The sequence below is a fragment of the Coprinopsis cinerea genome (assembly GCF_000182895.1).
Source record: "Coprinopsis cinerea okayama7#130 chromosome 5 map unlocalized cont3.5, whole genome shotgun sequence".
Classification (NCBI taxonomy): domain Eukaryota; kingdom Fungi; phylum Basidiomycota; class Agaricomycetes; order Agaricales; family Psathyrellaceae; genus Coprinopsis; species Coprinopsis cinerea.
Genome location: NW_003307540.1, coordinates 1,604,437 through 1,622,176, shown reverse-complemented (window position 1 = coordinate 1,622,176; position 17,740 = coordinate 1,604,437). Strand labels below are relative to the sequence as shown.

The 17,740-nt window shown below is 50.4% G+C and overlaps 11 protein-coding genes across 11 annotated transcripts; 9 read left to right on the top strand and 2 right to left on the bottom strand.

Moving 5' to 3' along the window:
* Positions 1 to 55: 55 nt before the first annotated feature.
* Positions 56 to 968, top strand: CC1G_00328 (translationally controlled tumor protein; the record flags this gene model as incomplete). The annotated part of the gene is made up of 7 exons (XM_001837140.2): positions 56 to 114; positions 171 to 247; positions 302 to 432; positions 483 to 596; positions 646 to 699; positions 772 to 787; positions 839 to 968. The coding sequence occupies 7 exons, from the start codon at positions 56 to 58 to the stop codon at positions 883 to 885; spliced, it is 498 nt and encodes a 165-aa protein (XP_001837192.1). The 3' UTR covers positions 886 to 968.
* Positions 969 to 1,280: 312 nt separating this feature from the next.
* On the top strand, positions 1,281 to 3,364 carry CC1G_00327 (hypothetical protein; the record flags this gene model as incomplete). Its single annotated transcript, XM_001837139.1, has 7 exons — positions 1,281 to 1,291; positions 1,349 to 1,365; positions 1,428 to 1,572; positions 1,638 to 1,804; positions 1,864 to 2,109; positions 2,166 to 2,773; positions 2,831 to 3,364. The coding sequence occupies 7 exons, from the start codon at positions 1,281 to 1,283 to the stop codon at positions 3,362 to 3,364; spliced, it is 1,728 nt and encodes a 575-aa protein (XP_001837191.1).
* A 241-nt stretch (positions 3,365 to 3,605) lies between these two features.
* Positions 3,606 to 4,314, top strand: CC1G_00326 (prefoldin). The gene is made up of 5 exons (XM_001837138.2): positions 3,606 to 3,635; positions 3,694 to 3,739; positions 3,805 to 3,884; positions 3,945 to 4,012; positions 4,067 to 4,314. The coding sequence occupies exons 1-5, from the start codon at positions 3,627 to 3,629 to the stop codon at positions 4,257 to 4,259; spliced, it is 396 nt and encodes a 131-aa protein (XP_001837190.1). The 5' UTR covers positions 3,606 to 3,626; the 3' UTR covers positions 4,260 to 4,314.
* A 169-nt stretch (positions 4,315 to 4,483) lies between these two features.
* CC1G_00325 (AGC/NDR protein kinase) lies at positions 4,484 to 6,474 on the top strand (the record flags this gene model as incomplete). The annotated part of the gene is made up of 9 exons (XM_001837137.2): positions 4,484 to 4,607; positions 4,663 to 4,792; positions 4,854 to 5,031; positions 5,085 to 5,168; positions 5,221 to 5,489; positions 5,558 to 5,774; positions 5,835 to 6,076; positions 6,145 to 6,369; positions 6,432 to 6,474. 9 exons carry the CDS (start codon positions 4,484 to 4,486, stop codon positions 6,472 to 6,474), a joined length of 1,512 nt encoding a protein of 503 aa, XP_001837189.2.
* Positions 6,475 to 6,663: 189 nt separating this feature from the next.
* On the bottom strand, positions 6,664 to 7,532 carry CC1G_00324 (hypothetical protein). The gene is made up of 4 exons (XM_001837136.2): positions 7,394 to 7,532; positions 7,184 to 7,333; positions 7,049 to 7,127; positions 6,664 to 6,991 (listed from the first exon to the last, which is right to left on the bottom strand). Exons 1-4 carry the CDS (start codon positions 7,450 to 7,452, stop codon positions 6,833 to 6,835), a joined length of 447 nt encoding a protein of 148 aa, XP_001837188.2. The 5' UTR covers positions 7,453 to 7,532; the 3' UTR covers positions 6,664 to 6,832.
* A 237-nt stretch (positions 7,533 to 7,769) lies between these two features.
* Positions 7,770 to 10,628, top strand: CC1G_00323 (acetyl-CoA synthetase; the record flags this gene model as incomplete). Its single annotated transcript, XM_001837135.2, has 14 exons — positions 7,770 to 8,014; positions 8,065 to 8,144; positions 8,206 to 8,357; positions 8,416 to 8,511; positions 8,587 to 8,618; positions 8,690 to 8,974; positions 9,034 to 9,138; positions 9,189 to 9,354; positions 9,412 to 9,550; positions 9,603 to 9,884; positions 9,937 to 10,021; positions 10,083 to 10,271; positions 10,334 to 10,460; positions 10,518 to 10,628. The coding sequence occupies 14 exons, from the start codon at positions 7,770 to 7,772 to the stop codon at positions 10,626 to 10,628; spliced, it is 2,094 nt and encodes a 697-aa protein (XP_001837187.2).
* Positions 10,629 to 10,858: 230 nt separating this feature from the next.
* On the top strand, positions 10,859 to 12,427 carry CC1G_00322 (hypothetical protein). The gene is made up of 7 exons (XM_001837134.2): positions 10,859 to 11,140; positions 11,198 to 11,275; positions 11,339 to 11,399; positions 11,457 to 11,548; positions 11,606 to 11,707; positions 11,760 to 11,828; positions 11,883 to 12,427. Exons 1-7 carry the CDS (start codon positions 11,044 to 11,046, stop codon positions 12,359 to 12,361), a joined length of 978 nt encoding a protein of 325 aa, XP_001837186.2. The 5' UTR covers positions 10,859 to 11,043; the 3' UTR covers positions 12,362 to 12,427.
* Positions 12,428 to 12,836: 409 nt separating this feature from the next.
* CC1G_00321 (hypothetical protein) lies at positions 12,837 to 14,053 on the top strand (the record flags this gene model as incomplete). The annotated part of the gene is made up of 9 exons (XM_001837133.1): positions 12,837 to 12,876; positions 12,940 to 12,960; positions 13,031 to 13,087; positions 13,165 to 13,225; positions 13,287 to 13,351; positions 13,421 to 13,439; positions 13,502 to 13,578; positions 13,634 to 13,789; positions 13,842 to 14,053. 9 exons carry the CDS (start codon positions 12,837 to 12,839, stop codon positions 14,051 to 14,053), a joined length of 708 nt encoding a protein of 235 aa, XP_001837185.1.
* Positions 14,054 to 14,414: 361 nt separating this feature from the next.
* Positions 14,415 to 15,183, top strand: CC1G_00320 (hypothetical protein; the record flags this gene model as incomplete). The annotated part of the gene is made up of 5 exons (XM_001837132.2): positions 14,415 to 14,576; positions 14,631 to 14,684; positions 14,747 to 14,807; positions 14,887 to 14,978; positions 15,035 to 15,183. The coding sequence occupies exons 1-5, from the start codon at positions 14,534 to 14,536 to the stop codon at positions 15,181 to 15,183; spliced, it is 399 nt and encodes a 132-aa protein (XP_001837184.2). The 5' UTR covers positions 14,415 to 14,533.
* A 527-nt stretch (positions 15,184 to 15,710) lies between these two features.
* CC1G_00319 (ubiquitin-conjugating enzyme) lies at positions 15,711 to 16,830 on the top strand (the record flags this gene model as incomplete). Its single annotated transcript, XM_001837131.2, has 6 exons — positions 15,711 to 15,784; positions 15,844 to 15,923; positions 16,016 to 16,130; positions 16,185 to 16,237; positions 16,289 to 16,417; positions 16,475 to 16,830. The coding sequence occupies 6 exons, from the start codon at positions 15,711 to 15,713 to the stop codon at positions 16,588 to 16,590; spliced, it is 567 nt and encodes a 188-aa protein (XP_001837183.2). The 3' UTR covers positions 16,591 to 16,830.
* Positions 16,831 to 16,849: 19 nt separating this feature from the next.
* On the bottom strand, positions 16,850 to 17,653 carry CC1G_00318 (hypothetical protein; the record flags this gene model as incomplete). Its single annotated transcript, XM_001837130.1, has 4 exons — positions 16,850 to 16,918; positions 16,975 to 17,089; positions 17,153 to 17,296; positions 17,355 to 17,653. 4 exons carry the CDS (start codon positions 17,651 to 17,653, stop codon positions 16,850 to 16,852), a joined length of 627 nt encoding a protein of 208 aa, XP_001837182.1.
* Positions 17,654 to 17,740: the final 87 nt, after the last annotated feature.

Below are 17,740 nucleotides of genomic sequence, written 5' to 3'. Positions count from 1 at the left end.
GGTCAAGGTGAATCCAATTTCTTCAGGTAATCCTACTTCACTCTCGACGCCCAACATGCTGCTCTACAAAGATATCATTACCGATGATGAGCTCTTCTCCGATGCCTTCCCCATGTGCGTCCCACCCTTCCATGACCCTTCCATCGGCCCTCATTGCCCTTAATTAACAGGAAGCTCGTCGATGATATTGCCTACGAGGTCGAATGTGCTACGATCGTCGTTAAGGACGGCGTCGATGTCGACATCGGTACGCTTCTATATCTGCGTTGTTTACACAGTTACTCAGATCGCTTCTCATCAGGCGCCAACCCCTCCGCTGAGGAGCAGCAAGAGGCCCTTGAGGATGGAGCCAAGACGGTCAACAACGTTGTCCACTCCTTCCGCCTCCAGCAAACCTCGTTCGATAAGAAGAGCTACCTTGTACACCTTAAGGTATGCTTTTTTCAGATTGATGAAAGGCCCTCATTTACCGCTTTTGGCAGAGTTACTTGAAGGCGGTCAAGGATAAGCTTCCCGAAAATCAGAAAGATGAATTCGAGAAGGGAGCCCAGCCCTTTGCTAAGAAAATCCTGAGCAACTTGAAGGACTACGAATTCGTGCGTCTTTCTATCCTGAGATTTTGATCAACACTAATAAACCTTAAAGTACACGAGCGAGAGCATGAACCCTGATGGAATGGTTGCTTTGCTGAACTACCGAGTATGTCACCCATCCCTTGTCCGGTGGTGTTTTTTTTACTAAACGCGAACTCGCTTGTTCCCCATTTCCTAGGAGGACGGTGTCACCCGTGAGTTCTTACCGGTCTATGTTTTGGTGCCTTAATGACAACCCCTTCTAGCCTACTTCACTTTCTGGAAACACGGTTGCAATGAGGTCAAGCTCTAGAAGCTCTGTTTTGTCCTTCAAAACAAAATGTAACTTTATCCTTGTACTATCTACGATCGTGTCATGCCATTGGGCTGTACGAATAACTCGGGACTTGGACAGTGCTGCTACGTCATTTACTACCCCGCCAGTTGTCGGGGCCATGGAAAATTAAGCTTCAAATACCAATGATCGCCAAACCTCCCCTTAAGATCGCTGCACATGTGCAAATTTATCATCCTGATGCTGGCCAATTGATTAAAAGAACTCCGGTGTTCACGCACAGCAACGTACAGCCAGTTTGATGGATGTACAGTGGAATCAATTACCTTGACTTATATACGGCGCAGAATGGTATCCTTGACACACTCACTTTCCCTCCCTGCGTTTCTCCGTTTGCTTTTCTACTGAGCAGTATGTCCACCAAGTGAGCACCCCACTTCTCATTCAATACACGTTCTGCTGTCACTGACGGTCTCACCAGGCCATGGCAACTCACAGGTACTTACACTGCTGCTCCCAATCGCTCGTAATCCTTATACCATGACGCCCCCTTGAACCAGTCGTCCGTGTCCAAGGCCTCCGCTTCATAGTCCCGGACAAATCTTGGCGCCCCATTGTCACCGTCGAGGTCGATAACCACATCCACAACGAGACAATTCTAGGTGTGGACGGTCAGAACCCGAACTTGAAGTCTGGCTTTATATGGTGCGTCGCTGTGTTATCATTGTGCACCCAGCGCACCTCGGAGCATTACCCAAACGACCTTCTAGTCATGATGTCCAGAGGAGTTCAATGGTCGAGATTAAGATATGGCAGGGAACCCAGAGTAAGAAGAGAGGAAAGAAACGGCGTTTGGTGGCGACGGCTACACATACCCTGGACTACCTGTTGCAGAAGACGAAGGAGAGTACCACTGTAAAAGGATCCAAATCCCATGGTGCGTATCGTTGGTTCCCATGTCCTTGTCCGGAGAGTTACACACTTTGTTCGTCGCAGCACAACATGCGGAAGTAAAATTGACGTGTCAAACATGTAGCACGCGCACTAGCACGCCGTCGAGCAAAGGCCGCCCTCAAAATGGTGCATCTTTGACGTTAAAGGTCATCCCGCCCGACATCCCAGGCGGTCAGTTGGAACCCGCTGCCGCCATCTCTGAACAAGTGACACTTGAATCAGTCTCAACACCTGCCGCATCATCAGACAGATCGCGCGCGTATGTTGACTCTGATGATGACAATGCTTGTAGGTTCCAATAGTCTTTACAGTTTGAATTGAGAGGCTAACCCTGTCTTTCCCAGCCGTTTCCTTGGATGCACAAAAAACAGATCTACCCCAAGAAACCGCAAGCTCGCCACCCGCTGAGCTGCGACGACGTTGGAAGAGGGCTGGCAAGAAACATTCTCAGATGAGGTATATTGTCTTCTCCGACGTGGACTACGACCATACGACAACTTGTTCGAGTGGCGATGAATCTGATATTGCCAGTGTCGGATCGTGGGGCGAAGCTGGGCCATCTCATCTTAACGAGAAGCTCCTTTCAACATTTGAGGAAGCTATTCGCGACTGTCCGTTGGATTCTTGTTTCGATAGCTATTCGCGGACTGAGGATGGCATTCCACTCCCAAACCTCAGGGATGGAAGCATCACATTAGTAGACAACCCTGTGTCCCGTTGGCTCGCGGCGTCCTTGCTTCCCCAGCATATCGTTCCACGCAAACCCGACGTTCCCGTGGATACAGAGAGGATAGATGGACTTTCGGAGCAACGCGATAGCCGGGTGAGGTGGTGGGAACGATTCCTCGCCATGTTCACTATGTACCTCGAACTCCGGGACGCAACAACGGACTCTGATTTTGAGCTGATCTTCCAGCGGATGCGAATGGAATGGACATTCATTGGCACCCTTGTGAGTACTTACTCCCCCATCCAACACTGTTCCTCTCGTCTTATACTTGCTTCGCAGCTGGCTGGACTTGCCGCAGTGAACACTGCCGTCCTGTCGATCTCTCCCGACTCAACCATCCCTTTAACAGAAACTGCACTCCAGTCCATTGCTTGCTCTTCCATCTTCACTGGCCTCGGTATAGCAGCCACGGCGTACTTCATTCTTCGTTACTCATTCTCGCCCATTTCCCTGTTCCGCGCCCGCGCTCTGGATGTATACGGTTCTTATACATTCTTCTCCCTCTCGGCGCGCGTGCCAACCCTCTGCATGGTCGCAAGCGCCATGGGCCTTATGGCCTTCCTCGCGCTCGTGGCCTTTGAGGTGTGGCCTAGAGGTGTCATCGTAGTGTGCTTCTTGGTAGGGATCCTCATGAGCCTGCAGTTCCTGATCTTCGGATTCCACCAAGCGGGCAAAGGGATTGTAGGAGGTACCCTGAAGGTTGCACATGCGAGTAGCACTCTTGTGCGGAGATTTACAGCATCTGAAGAGGTGACGACGTCGGCACCGCGCGCCCAAAAGGCGACAAGAAAGGGGGCGGGTCCCTCGACTTAATGATGATTGTCAGTAGATACAGTAGTCTTGCTGTGTTCCAATGCGTCGATGAATGACACGGTCGGATATCGGTTGAATGAATGGATGAAAACAAAGGAACCCGTGCTGCAAAGCGACCAACAGGTGGCGCTGGAGGTCAGTGCGAGTCGCCGCGACACACACTGCTGTCACGAACAAGCGCCGACGGACCGAATTTGATGATCTCCGGGATTGTATGTGATCACCATCTCTTTCCCTCTCACCACCACCATCTTCCGCCACAATGCGTATGGTAAAGTCAAATATACTACCGAACCGGAGGAAGGCCAATGTTCATGGATCTAGGATAGCTCGACCACGATGAAGAGAAAGACGATGCTGCTGAGGTGACCTGGGGTACGTCGTTGACTCGATCGCGACTTGGTAAACATCTATTCACCCGCTCTTCTTGCTGTGGTTAGAGGACCAACAGCGAATAAACACGTTTTCCAAGTTGAATGCACGAATCAAATTAATCGAACAGAAGCTGGAGGTGTTCAAAGTAGGTCTTCCAAGAGCCGGCAGAATTGTGCATGCTCATATCTTGTGTCTGTGTCTGCAGCAAGAGAAAGAAGCTCTCGACGACTTGTCTCCAGAACTCGAACTAGCTGACGAAGATGAACCTGTCCTGTATTGATATTCGATCTCGTTTTACATGGTTGGAACACTGAACCCGGTGCACAGATATAAAATTGGCGATACCTTCATCCACATGCGCCAATCACGAGCCCTCAAACGCCTTGAACAGGATCAAGCCAAGATCGACGAGCAAGTACAAGCACTTTCAACACAGGCTGATGAATGTGAGACGAAGATGAAGGAGCTGAAAGTGCTGCTGTACGCAAAGTTTGGAAAGGCTATCAATTTGGACGAGTGAATTGTCGTAAAGCTTTCAGAATAAAGAGAATGTATTTTCAGGTTTGGGTTTAGAACGTGTTTTCCCTCGTCGTTTGTGCAGAAGACTCAGAGGCCACGGCAATTGGATGAGGCCAAGCAAGATCAAATGATGATCAGAACGGTTCTCTCATTCCACTAGCTTTCCAATCCAACCCGCTCACATATATCCTCCGTTTTTTTGACCTCTTACCACGCACACACAATATGCAGGGGCTGAACACCCAAAACATCCGCAAGACCTCGTCCAGAGTCAACATAAACCAATCCCGGCAGCCCTCTGGTCCCAGTCCTGCGGCAACAGCACAAGGAGCCGCCAAATCACCGGATTGTGAGTTTCGCACCAACAATCGTACTGAAACGCCACTCTGAACAGCCCCCTTCAGACGTGTATTTTGACAGAAATCCTTCAACATGCTTCTCTGAAGAATCGCAGATAAGAGCCAAGAGCGCCCAACTGAAGCTGGAGAACTACTACAAAGTAGCGGTCGAATCGGCAGTCGAACGAAATGCACGGTGCGTGCTGGGGTTCCTTTCGCATTGAAGAACTGACCCCTGATTGAAATCTTCTCCCTAGACGTGTAGAACTTGAACGCAGGCTCCAAGAGGACACCCTAATCTCTGATTCAAGAAAGAATCGGCAGTTACAACAGCTTGGCAAGAAGGAATCCACGTTCCTGCGACTTAGGAGGACCAAAATTGGCTTGAATGACTTTAGGACTGTCAAGGTCATCGGGAAGGGAGCTTTTGGAGAGGTATGTAGCGCACATCCTGCATTGAATTGAATTGCGTGCTCAGGTACTACCAGGTACGGTTAGTCCAGAAGACGGATACAGGGAAGATATATGCCATGAAGCTGTTGAGGAAGAATGAAATGTTGAAGAAGGATCAGGTTGGTACAGAAACTTTCTCTACCTCAGGAGGTGGCTCATTGTTGTTATTAGCTCGCACACGTCCGCGCTGAGCGCGATGTACTTGCCGAATCCGACTCTCCATGGGTGGTCTCGCTCTTCTATTCCTTCCAGGACCCGACGTATCTATACCTGGTCATGGAATTCCTGCCGGGCGGGGATCTGATGACCATGCTAATCAAGTACGACACGTTCTCCGAGGATGTTACGCGATTCTACATGGCAGAGTGCGTTCTCGCCATTGAAGCTGTCCATCGAATGGGATTCATCCATCGAGACATCAAACCGGATAACATTCTGATGTGGGTGTCTCCATCTTCTATCTTATTTGGGATTGTGACTGGATTACTGACCTATATGGTAACATTAGCGACAAAGACGGACATATCAAGCTGAGCGACTTTGGTCTTTCCACTGGTTTCCACAAGCAGCATGATTCGAGTTATTACCAACGCTTGTTAGAATCGGCCAAAAACTCGTCGAATAATACACCTCAGTCGTCGAGGAACAGCGTCATGGTAAATTCCATCAACCTCACTATCAGTAATCAAGATATTGCAACATGGAAAGCTAATCGACGGAAACTTGTAAGCAAGAACTTTTTCCACTGGAGGGAGAATAATTATCGTACTCACATTCTGGGTTAGGCCTACTCCACTGTCGGTACTCCCGATTACATCGCTCCAGAAATCTTCCTCCAAAAGGGATATGGAAAGGAGTGTGACTGGTGGTCACTGGGTGCTATCATGTTCGAGTGTTTGGTGGGATACCCTCCATTCTGCTCCGAATCCACCCACGAGACATATCAGAAGATCATTCATTGGCGCCATTGCCTTTCTTTCCCGAGCGATATTCATCTGAGCGCGGAGGCATTGGATCTAATACAAAGGTAGACTCGCTCTGGTCCACTTACACCGGATACAGGTGCTGATAACTAAATTACCCTGCACCCCTCAGGATGATCACCTCTGCTGACCAGAGGCTAAATGTGGACCAAATCAAGCGACATCCATTCTTCTATGGTGTGGACTGGGCTACCATTCGACAGATAGACGCGCCGTTCGTTCCTCGGCTAAGCTCGATCACCGACACATCATATTTCCCAACGGACGAAATCGACCAAGTCACGGACGATATTCCCCAGGATGCTTCGTCCGCGGACAAGGATCTTGCATTTCTTGGGTCTGTACTGTTGCTGCAATCATCTTGCCGATTGGGTCTATTGCTGACACGTTTGCTTTTAGATACACCTTCAAAAGGTTTTCAATATCTTCGCATGCATTCTAAGGTTGCTCCTGCCATTTTCTGCTGGTTCAGACGCCCTGCATGGGGTGAGACAATGTTCTAACAATAGATCGCACGTTTATAAGTAGCAGGAATGTATGGCCACAAGATGATAATCTATTTCAGTTGTAACAGCCAATACATTCCAAGAACGTAAAGCGAATTACAGGGCTCATAGTGCTGATGCACATTACATGTCATGATAGTAGGATAATGCAGCTAATAGTACAGGATGATGTGGATGCAAACGATACAACAAGAAAACAATATACACGAATGGAGGATGGAATAGGGAATATAAATTATGGGAGGGAGGGAAAAAGTACACTGATTTGTTGTTCTTTCATTGATACCCCTTGTTTCAGACGGCAGCGATGGCGGTGCCCGCGGTGGGGAGAGGTGTGTTGGTCTCACTGGCGACGACAGGGCCACTGCTAGGACGATGGAGAGCGAGAAGGACTTGGACGTTGGTATCGTTTTTCAAGACCTCACGAATTGATTTTTCGGCCTGATAGCAGATCTGAGCGGAATGATGAGTCAGTTGCAAATTTTAGAGGGAATGGTGTGGATGACATACCCTTGAGTATCCGCCTGTCTGGAGGGCAGAGCGAGACTGGGCTATGGCGTTGTGGATGGCATCATAAGCGTAGCGACGGCTGGATTGAAATGTGAGACGGGGGTTTTGTGACTCGGAAGGACAAGCTGTACGCACAGTATGCTCTCGAGCTCGACTTTTGAGCGGGGCAGGAGGAAGAGGTCCTGACCGGAGAGGTAACGTTCAAAAGCCCTGTAGGAAGCGCAGCCCGAGAGGAGGGCTTCGTCCATGGAGGGGTGGTCTGTGTGCCAATTGAACCAATTTTCGCTGAAAAGGTAGAAACGCGTCAAGACCGGCTAATGTGACGATCAAAGCAGGATGACTGACACAAAATGGTTGTGGGCATTAGCTTCGTGTGTCCCTGGGGCCAGGAGTCTGTCAATCATCGAATGTGTGTGTGTGTAAGTGAGTGAGAGAGAGAAAGACAGAGGCGGGAGGCGAGAGAGGACGAAGAAAACGATTGACGTGGATCGCGGTTTAAAGGATTCAAGAGTGCCAAGAACCGCGGGCACAATGATCCCAAATGGATGAACGTGCGAACGGTCACGCGGCGCACCTGCAGCCGCGATAAGCCACAAATCCGCGAATGTGATTGGTTCATTATCCTACTTATCTTCCCCGGGTCAATTGTCCCGATTTTCCCTTTTTCTTTTCGGTTTTCTTTCGGCGCCACTTGCTTTCCAGAGTTCTTTCACGTTGTCAGATGTCGGTCGACGATTCTCCCCTCTGGGCTCCAGCCAACCCCGAAATTTCTGCTACACTCCGACTCATCGCACGCGTTAATACCACCTTTGCTCAAAACCTTTCTTCCTACCACGATCTCTGGAAATGGTCCACAACCAACATAGACGACTTTTGGAGCATCATCTGGGACGAGACAAAGGTTGTCGGCCACAAAGGGTCCTCCGTCGTCGATGCCACTGCCCTCCCCTCACATAACCCTGTTTGGTTAGCATCTACCCTTGTTTCCCCGCATTGCTTGGCCAATGTCTTCCCAGGTTCCCTGATGCGTCCCTCAACTGGGCCGAGAACATGTTGCAATGTCGATCCGACGATAAAGTGGCTCTTATCGAAGCAAGTCGGTCGCTTTCGTCTTCATCTTCTTGAGAAACAGTGATAGGAACCCCTTCATCGCGCAGCCGAACCGATAGAGGATGGTGCAGCTCTCCCAGATTATCGTAGGTGCACCTACGCAGAGCTCTACACGCTCGTAGCCAGCGCAGTCTCCGCTTTGCTCCATTACGGCCTCAAGCCAGGTGACCGGGTCGCATCTTACGCTTCTAATTGCATCGTAAGCGCTGGCAACGCCATTGACATCATATGAGCTCCTTTTAAATGCCTCTCTGCAGGAAAACGTGGTCGCTTGCCTTGCCACTACCGCCCTGGGTGGCATTTGGGTGAGCGCCGCCGCAGACTTTGGGGCAGAAGGCGTCCTAGAAAGGCATGTGCGATGTCCATGATCGGCACCCCCGCACCATCTGACCGCCGCATTGACATACCGCAGGTTGGAACAAGTAAAGCCGAAATTTCTATTTGCCGTAAACGCTGTTGTGTAAGGCCTCAATCCTTTCTTGATCGTCTTCTCCCGTCTAGACGCTCAACCCCTTTCTATTGAATACATAGGTACAACGGCAAAATCCACCAACATCTTCCCAAAGTGTCTGCACTTCTCGATGGTCTATCTAAGAAAGTCGATCTGGCTCCGAAAGTTGTCGTCATCGAGCCACCATTCCGGCCACACTCGCGAGATGGATGGAACGGGGACTGGATCAGTTGGGCCTCCTTCATATCTAGTGGCGAAGATCACAAGCTAGGACGCACTGCGGACGGGGAAATAGAGTGGCGACGTCAGAACTTTGATTGGCCTCTGTGGATACTCTTCAGCAGCGGAACCACTGGAAGACCAAAGTGCGTTCCAGAATGCCAAGTCCATTTCATTTGGAATTCACAGCTCGACTTCCTAATAGGCCGATTGTCCACCGAGCAGGGGGGATGCTCCTCCAGGCAAAGAAGGAATTTTCTATCTGCGCCGACTTGAATGCAGACGATGTCTTCTTCTATTACACAACGACGTAAGTGCAGCAGACCCGTGCATATCATTTTAATTGACTCGGCATGGTAGGGGATGGATGATGTGGAACTTCCTTGTTAGCGGACTTAGCCTCGGATGCACCCTCGTTTTGTACGATGGAAGTCCCCTCAAAGATCCTGGCCTTCTGTGGAGGATGGTCGACGACCTGGGTATCACAATCTTCGGAACCAGTGCAAAGTACCTGGACCAGCTCTCGGTATGCGTTTTTCAGATGATAGTCCGAGTTTACAGGGAAACTTAAAAACGGATGCAGAAGAAATATCGTCCTGCAGAAGTCCATAACCTGAAGACAGTTCGGCACATTTACTCGACGGGTTCCCCCTTGGCACCCCCTCTTTTCGACTATGTCTACAAGCACATTAGCGATCGCGTCCTTCTTGGTTCTATTACCGGTAACGTGGCTGGCGTGTCAAATATACGTTCCAACGCTAATTCACTTTTTAGGTGGAACGGACATCTGCTCTCTATTCGCCGGGATGTGCTCGGCCCTCCCTGTTTACAGGGGGGAGATCCAATGCCGCATGCTGGGGATGGCCGTCGAAAGCTATTCTCCTACTGGAACCCTCAATCCACCTGATGAACCAGGTGAACTCGTATGCACGAAGCCATTCCCATGCATGCCCCTGGGTTTCTGGCCACTTCCCGGTCATGGAACGGAAGAAGCAGTGAAATCAGCTGCGACTCGGTTCTTCGAGTCATACTTCTCAGAATTCAAAGACGTTTGGTGTAAGTGCTGAGTTTACTTCTTAATCACAGAACCCCAAAAACCTTGCTCCAGATCATGGTGACCACATTATCATCACACGTTCGAGAGCGGGCAATGGAGGAGGGTTGATTATGCTGGGTCGATCCGATGGTGTATTGTGAGTGACCATTCTACCGTATCCTCCATTTACTCCAGTTGACCCTCCTTTTCGTTCCCAGAAACCCCGGTGGCATCCGCTTTGGCTCGGCGGAGATTTATGATGTCTTGGATCTTTTCACAGGGCCGGATAGCGATCCTTCGTTGACCGACTACCTCGCCGTTGGGCAGAAGATCGATAATGGCATGGATGAGCGGGTCATCCTCTTCGTCAAGCTCCGGGATGGACAGCACTTTAGTTCGGACTTTGAGTCCAAAATTAAGACCACGATAAGAGCCCGACGCAGCCCCCGACATGTCCCTGCAAAGGCAGGTCCCTGTGCTATCGCTCCCTTCCACCCATCTTTAACCCCTTTGCGCCCGCCATTTGCCAGATTATCGAGGTTCTGGACATTCCTTACACCCTCAATGGAAAACGTGTGGAGGTTTTAGTGAAGAAGGTAAGCTAGTCACTCTGGGGTGTCCGCGGTCGCACCGGTGCTGATTTTCGCGTGGAGATTATCAATGGGGCTCCACTATCTATCGTGAATCCCGCCACCCTGTCGAACCCAGAATGCCTCGAATTTTACCATCAGGTGGGCAGAACGTTGCGCGATGAGGCTGCCTGACTTGTAGTATCTACTAGTATGAGTAAGAATGAATACAGAGGTTGAACAATGAAGAGATGAACATGAAGGGACGAGGGTGAAAGAGGCCGATGATCCGACTTTTGGAGTATTGTGAGGGGCGATGGCTGTGCATAATTGCCTCGAGGCAGAATAACCCCGTCGGTCGAACATTGAGCGAACTTAGCGTGTGCTCTGTTTGCAAATTTACGGGGCGTGAGGCCCTTTAACCAGTGCGCCTTGCCTTGCGGCAACCAGGTGTCTCCGTCTCCCCATTGCCCGCCTCGAGGATATCAAACAATCAGCTCTAAACTCGGTCTGGTCAACGATATCTCACGATTCCCCCTTGAAAGGGCGCATTCCCGGCCTCCCAAGGTTCATGTTCACCTCGTGTTCTTAATTACAACGACGCTTTATCATGGCCCACACACCTTTCAGCTCGAGGAATCAACCCAACCCTTCCTCGAGATCCCGCATGCCTTCGCTCTTCAACACGATTCGAGCCTCCATCTATGGTGTGTCGCCTCTGCACCCGACTTCGCTTGCCAGGATTCACCAATGGTTTTCTTCAGGCTCAGTGCTCCTATTCACGGTCATCTGCCTGGCCATGGCTGGGCATTTCCAGAGTGTATTGGCAGCGTCTGACCTCAGTGAGCGGCTATTCCAATTCCCTCCATCCGTTGTATTCAATACTAATCACCCTTACTCCCCAGCTCGTTTCGTGCCCTTTGCAATTTTCGTATGCACCGCAAGTCTATTTATATTCATGATTCTGTGAGTGTATCGTCTAGCCGACGCTTGTGGCATTGGTCCTGACTTTCTGCTTGAAAGGGTTTTGTTCAGCGCACTCTTGCGTGAGCGTAATCCGATATCCACCCGGATAGAGTTGGCAAGTTTGGGGTTGGCAGGGGTGTTCTGGCTTGGTGAGTGGTCTCTACTCCTTTCAGTGTGAGCTTTTACTCATGTACTTGACCACACAGTTCTTGGGGTGTATCTCACCACCTCAGAATCCCAGGATGCCGATGTGGAGTGCTTCGCTTTGGAGGATAGTGCGGTGCCATTGGAAGACGAGATTGCAAACTGTGAGCATCGGATCGCGACTCTCCAGAGCTCCCGCATGCTGACCATACATAGTCCACACAGATCAGTTCCAAGCGATGTACAGAGTCCTCACCTCGTTTTCCTTGATCAATGCCATCCTCGGTAGGTCTCTCCGGCACGCCGACCCAACCCTGGTTTCCTTACGTATTTGAACAGTGCTTGCCTCTTGTCTTGTGCTCTTGGTCCTCGCTTTACGGAGACACAGGAACGGAGATGAGCACATGTGGCATGGCCCAGTGACCTCCTGCGCTTGGTTCAACACCTACGGTTTCAAGAACAGCGGCAAACAATCCGGAGGACACGGGAAACAAACTTCCATGTCCGGACTCTTGCCGACCACCACAGCTACGACGTACACGGAGAAACCACAGCGCAAGGCTACCCGTGAAAGCAGGAGAAGCAACTCTACGCGAACGCAGATGCAAGAAACGAATCGCAGTCCACGAACACCCTATCGCTCGAACGCGAACAATCCTTACGTCAATCACGCCAATTATGAAGCTCCTTTGCCCAGTCTACCTCGGCAGGCCCGACACAACTCTAGCCAATCTGCGTCACTTCACGACTTTGAAGCTGGTTTGATGCTTAACCCCTACAGCCATAGAACGGGGCGGAGTGGACGGGGAACACGATGATGAATGAACGATAGTATGTATTGACGGCAGCGGACATTATTATTCCTTTCCAGGGGGAGGCTTCTTTGCTCCCCCCTGAATATGACATATACTTTACAAAGGGGCAAAACGCGAAAAACGTTAGAAACGTGTTTGCATTGTATATATAGCTGTACCATAGGTTCTATCTATTTCCCTGTACCACCTACAACGAAATTTTACATTGGGAATTATTTGTTTTGTTCTGTTAGGCGGAAAGAGAGATGAATAGAGAGGCGGTGTGATGAGGCTGTGGGACATGAGGCGAACATTATGTACGTCATACGCACTGTACCCCAAAACTGAGCTGTGTTGCGCTTCTTCCAGAACAGCCAGCTAGGGCGCACGGCCAGGTGCACAGTTGGACTCAACACTCCCTGGCGATATCCTTTCTGTTCTATCTCATCTCTGATTTACGACTATTAAACGTACCTTCTCGACCTCCTATACGACCATCATGACCGTCCGCTTTGGAAACTACCGTTTAGCGTACTACAGTGAGTCCTCGTCCCATCCACTCAAAATTAAGAATAGCACCATGTTAATATTAATTACCCTAGTCTTCGTCATGCTTTTAGCTGGTCAGTTGGCGACAACTAACCACCAGCGCCTACCAATTAGCTAACCTGTGGGTGCACTACATCCGTCCAGGCGTTGTTTTAGGCATCGGTGCACATTTTGCCAGCATCTTCGACGCCGGCCAACATTGTAAGGCAACTCTCCTACTCGATATGTATCGCCTTCTCGATCTCTCGATCGCTGACATACTCTGGTTAACCGCCCAGCCGGCTTTAGCATCTTTACGACCGTCGTCGCGTCCCTCAACATCTTCATATTCCTGTTAACGTACGCCGGCTTCGCTGCTGTCGCCGCTGCTGGTCGAGACTCTGACGATATTGGTTATCAGACTACAGTGGTCCCAACCCAGGGTTGAAGCGTTCGTGCTATTCGTCATCGGAGTGCTCTGGTTGTGTGCGTGGGGTTTGCAACGACTTACTAGGAGCTAGTTACTGACGTCGCTTTTGATTCTTTTCTTGACAGCATTGGGAGCATGGTCAACGTAGGTGTTTTGACGTCCTCAGCATTTGGCGTCGGCCTCCGGGCTAACCCTTGCTATTCCAGTGACATCATTGGCCATGTACAATGTGATGCCATCCCATCCAACCAGACGATTGCAACCAAAGGTGAAGAAGGCAGCTGTGGGTGTATCTCGATCCCCCTGACTTTGAAAAGGTCCTTAACTACGTTGCACAGTTTCACGGAGAACATGGTGCTCCGAGATGAAGGTTGTTCAAGCATTCTCTTGGGCGCTGTTCGCACTTTTCGTCATTGGATTCTACATCCTCTTCCAGCTTGTTGGCGAGGCCCGAAAATTCGGCCGTCATTACATCTGGGAAGAGCCCATCCGGGGTGCGTACTTCTCCTCGTCTAAGCTTGAACCAAGGCTAAAAGCAGTCGTTAGAGCTTCCCTGGTTCGGCGAGATGCCAGGCTACTACAATACACACACTGGTCCTGGACCCATGCCTTACCCGGCATCTGGCTACCCTGGTGGCTACCCCGGATACCCCGCTCCTTCCGCCGGCAACGCTATCATGATCCAGCCTGGCATGAACGGTGCTCCCCCAACTATCACCCAAGTCCCGATGAGTTCTGTGCCTCCCTTGTCCCCATGAATGAAGAGGTACTTGGGTCAAGCCTCTCTTACGATTCCCGGAAACGAATGAAGACTACGTAAAAGATACGAGATATGGACTGTTTGCTCACTTTGCCTCTTGCTTTGACGATCTGCTCGGTTCCCTCCTGCCCGAATTCTATCCATCTATCTTTCTTTCTAGCTTCCCTTGGTAGTAGGCTCCTGTGTAGGTATCAGGTTCTGGGCCCTTTGGTCAAGTAGAATACCGACTAGCGAAACGTGTTGTTCCGTAACGCTGAAAATGAAACAAAACTCGGAATATTCGCCGATGAAACGAGGTGGCGAAGGTTAGGCCTCATGTGAACCCTCGCAATTGTCGAAACCCGGACATGCGCCTGCCTCGTGTTTGCATACCTTCTTATTATGTCGGTAAATTTGTAAAGAACCGTTACGCACCGAGTTTGCTTCTCCTCGTACCATTCTTTTCCCTTTGTTGTCAGGTCCTAGCTTTGTGTTCACCATGCCACTATTTCAGGAGAATAGGTGGAGGTCTGCCATCGTAGGTGCGAGCAGGATATGATCTCTTTCGGGGTCGGAAGCTAATGGACAATCTGTAGCCACCGTTGCAGTTGGATTGGGCCACTTTGTGACCAAGATGCTGGTTTCTCCAGGCAAGTCCACATCTTTACAGGATAATGGATTGCGTTGAAACAATCTAATCATGGATTCACAGGTTCATCACAGTTGCTGCAATCCTTCGTAGCGGTGATCGCTATTGGCGCACTCGTTTTCCTGTATGCATATCCCCACCTAGGCTCTAGCTTGCCTTCAGGCTTGTTCATGTTCTCATGGTTCCCTCCCTCTTGCATCCAGAATCATCATGCATCATCGACAAGAAGGCCAGATTCTAACCCAACCGCAGGAAGAAGCAGCGCTCATCGGAGGTCTGGCCCTTCTGTGGATTGGTGAGCCATCCAACTGTCATAGGCTTGCCTTCGCCGGGACTAACGTATTGGGTTAGTTATTGTAGTTGGATGGAGAGCGCTGAGTGGTGGAGGGGATGAGTCTGGTATTGGGTACTCCAGGGGAGGTGCGATGTCCAGAGGGTATAGCGGCTTCAAGGATGACCCAGGGTACTACTATGATGTCGTTGAAGAGTACATCTGGTGAAATAGCGCCACTTGACGCTGTTGTCGTCATTTGGCTACATATATTGCTGGGACCCAGGAACCTTCTGTGGGAAATTGGCAGGAGGCATTTCGAAGAGGACGATCGGTTGCAAGTTTTGGGCTGGGTCCAAACTAGCTTTTCACGACTCCATAACGATAGTTTGATGTTTCACTACCCAAGAATTGAATGGCATATTGCATGAAGAAGCTGAGAAACAAGACAAAAGTCCGGACCATTGGGCCACCGACTCGTCGTCGTTGAAGCGCCGTATTTGATGTACTCTCGGTTCTTCCCGATTGGTTGCTATATTGGGACCATTATAAGGGCGGTCCTTACTCCCCGAAACAGCCCAGTCCTTGAGCCTCAACTGCCCTTCTCTTGACTCCATCTTCCAATTTGCCCATCGCAAATCGCTATCCTGCCTCCCTCCGTCGTCCCTAACCCTTATCGAACGCAACTTACGCAGCGACCACCAGAGTCGAGAGTGCCATTATGATGAGTCTCCCGTATGCTCGTGATGCCGGGGGATGGTGGACTTATTGTGCCCTCGTTATTACTCTCTTCCAGGGAAACGACGCATCGAGACTGATGTTATGAAGCTGTATGCCGTCTTATCTCGCTGAAGGTGCCCCTGGGACAATGACTGATTGGAAACCTTAGGCTCATGTCTGACTTTGAGGTCAACCTGGTGAACGATAACATGCAGGAGTTCTGCGTGCGCTTTTACGGACCTCCAGAGAGTGAGTTTCCGCATCCCCCAACCATCGCACGATGCGCTAACTGCCGCTCTCTACCACCCATTCTCGGCATCTCGCTTCCTTCCCCACTCCAGCACCATTCGCCGGAGGAGTATGGAAGATCCATGTCGAGCTCCCCGACCAGTATCCCTTCAAGTCACCGAGCATCGGATTTATGAACAAGATCTTCCATCCCAACATCGACGAGCTGTATGGCGCCGTTCTTTATTGTAAACGTTGCCCCCCACTAAGCCTCTGATGTAGGAGCGGCTCAGTCTGCCTCGATGTGATTAATCAGACCTGGTCACCGATGTTTGGTAAGTGCTATTCATCCATGATGTATTGTAAATTTTAAGACGCGTCCGCAGATATGATCAACATCTTCGAGGTCTTCCTTCCCCAACTCCTCCGGTATCCCAATCCCAATGACCCCCTGAACGGAGAAGCCGCCGCGCTTCTCATGCGCCATCCAGAGGAGTATGAGACGAAAGTGAAGGGTGAGTCATCTAGACACGCTCGGACTGTGGACGGAAATTTATCTAAACTGTGCTTAGAATACGTGAAACGGTATGCAACGAAGGAGGCTGCCGATGCGCTGTCGAGCGACAAGACGGAGGATGAGGATGAAGAGATGAGCGACATTGGAAGCATCAGCGACGACGAATCCTAATGGACAATAGATTCATCCCCGCCCCTCCACATACCATCCCCGGTTCGTAGGATAGCTACTCCTCACATTAATCCCGTATCACCAGGGTCTTACCGTCATTCCCGGCTTATTTCTGCTTCTTTATTCTCTGTTGGGCACGCCTTTCCCTTGAAGACCTTTCATTCTAAGCATCATATCGTTCCCGCGTGGATCACTGTATTCTATATTACATGGCTGTTGTACAATATATAACTTAGCGTCGGACATCGAAAGCGTGAAATTAACTAGAGGATGGTTTGGGTATTGGTGATACAAGGTCGTCGACTTTCTTCTGTACTTCTGCAGCAGTCTGGTGGAAGACGTGAGCACGCGAGCAATTAGTAGGCCGCACTCGAGATGACGCACCTTGACCAATAACTCAATTTGGGCTTTGACACTGTCCATTGTCGAGGCCTTGGCCTTACTCTGCCTGAGCAGATCTTCCTTTTGCCGGATGAGATCTCGTTTCCTTTGATCTAGGCTGTATAGCGGAACCAAATATCAGTGCGAGGGAAATCGGGGTGATGGAGCGGAGAAGGCCCACCGCTGGCGTTCCGCGAGCTCAAAGCTGAGGCGGTTGAGCATAAGTTCATGTTCGTTTGCCAACACTTCAGGTGTACGTGCTTCCTCTGGTGCCAACACCTTAAATTCCTCGAGGGTATGCAGCGGAACGTCCTGGTATATCGAGCTAACCCCGTCCACCGCGGTCAGACATGATCCAAGCATCCAAAGCCGTGAACACTCACGCAAATTGGCGACACTTTTCGATTTCGCGCTCAAGATGACGTTTCTCATACAGAAGGTTCTGGAGACCGAGATGCGATTGGTCCATCTCTTGACGGGCTTCGGTGGTGGCCTCTTTCTGGAGTCTGGTCGCTGTATTCGCCGCACGGTTGAGGGACTTGAGGCGACCTATGAGGGCCATGGCGACGATTTGGAGGGCTGCAGCATCGTTTTCTGGGGGAGAAGACTCGACAATTTCGCGAAGTTTGGTGAAGACCTCGTCAGCGGAGGCGTAGAACTGAAAGGCGGCGGAATCGGCCATGGACGCTGGTAAAGGGCTCGAAGGCGGCGGGTGCGGCGGCGAGGATGGCGCCTAGCGTGGGAATGACGGAGATTACGGACCGTTCCT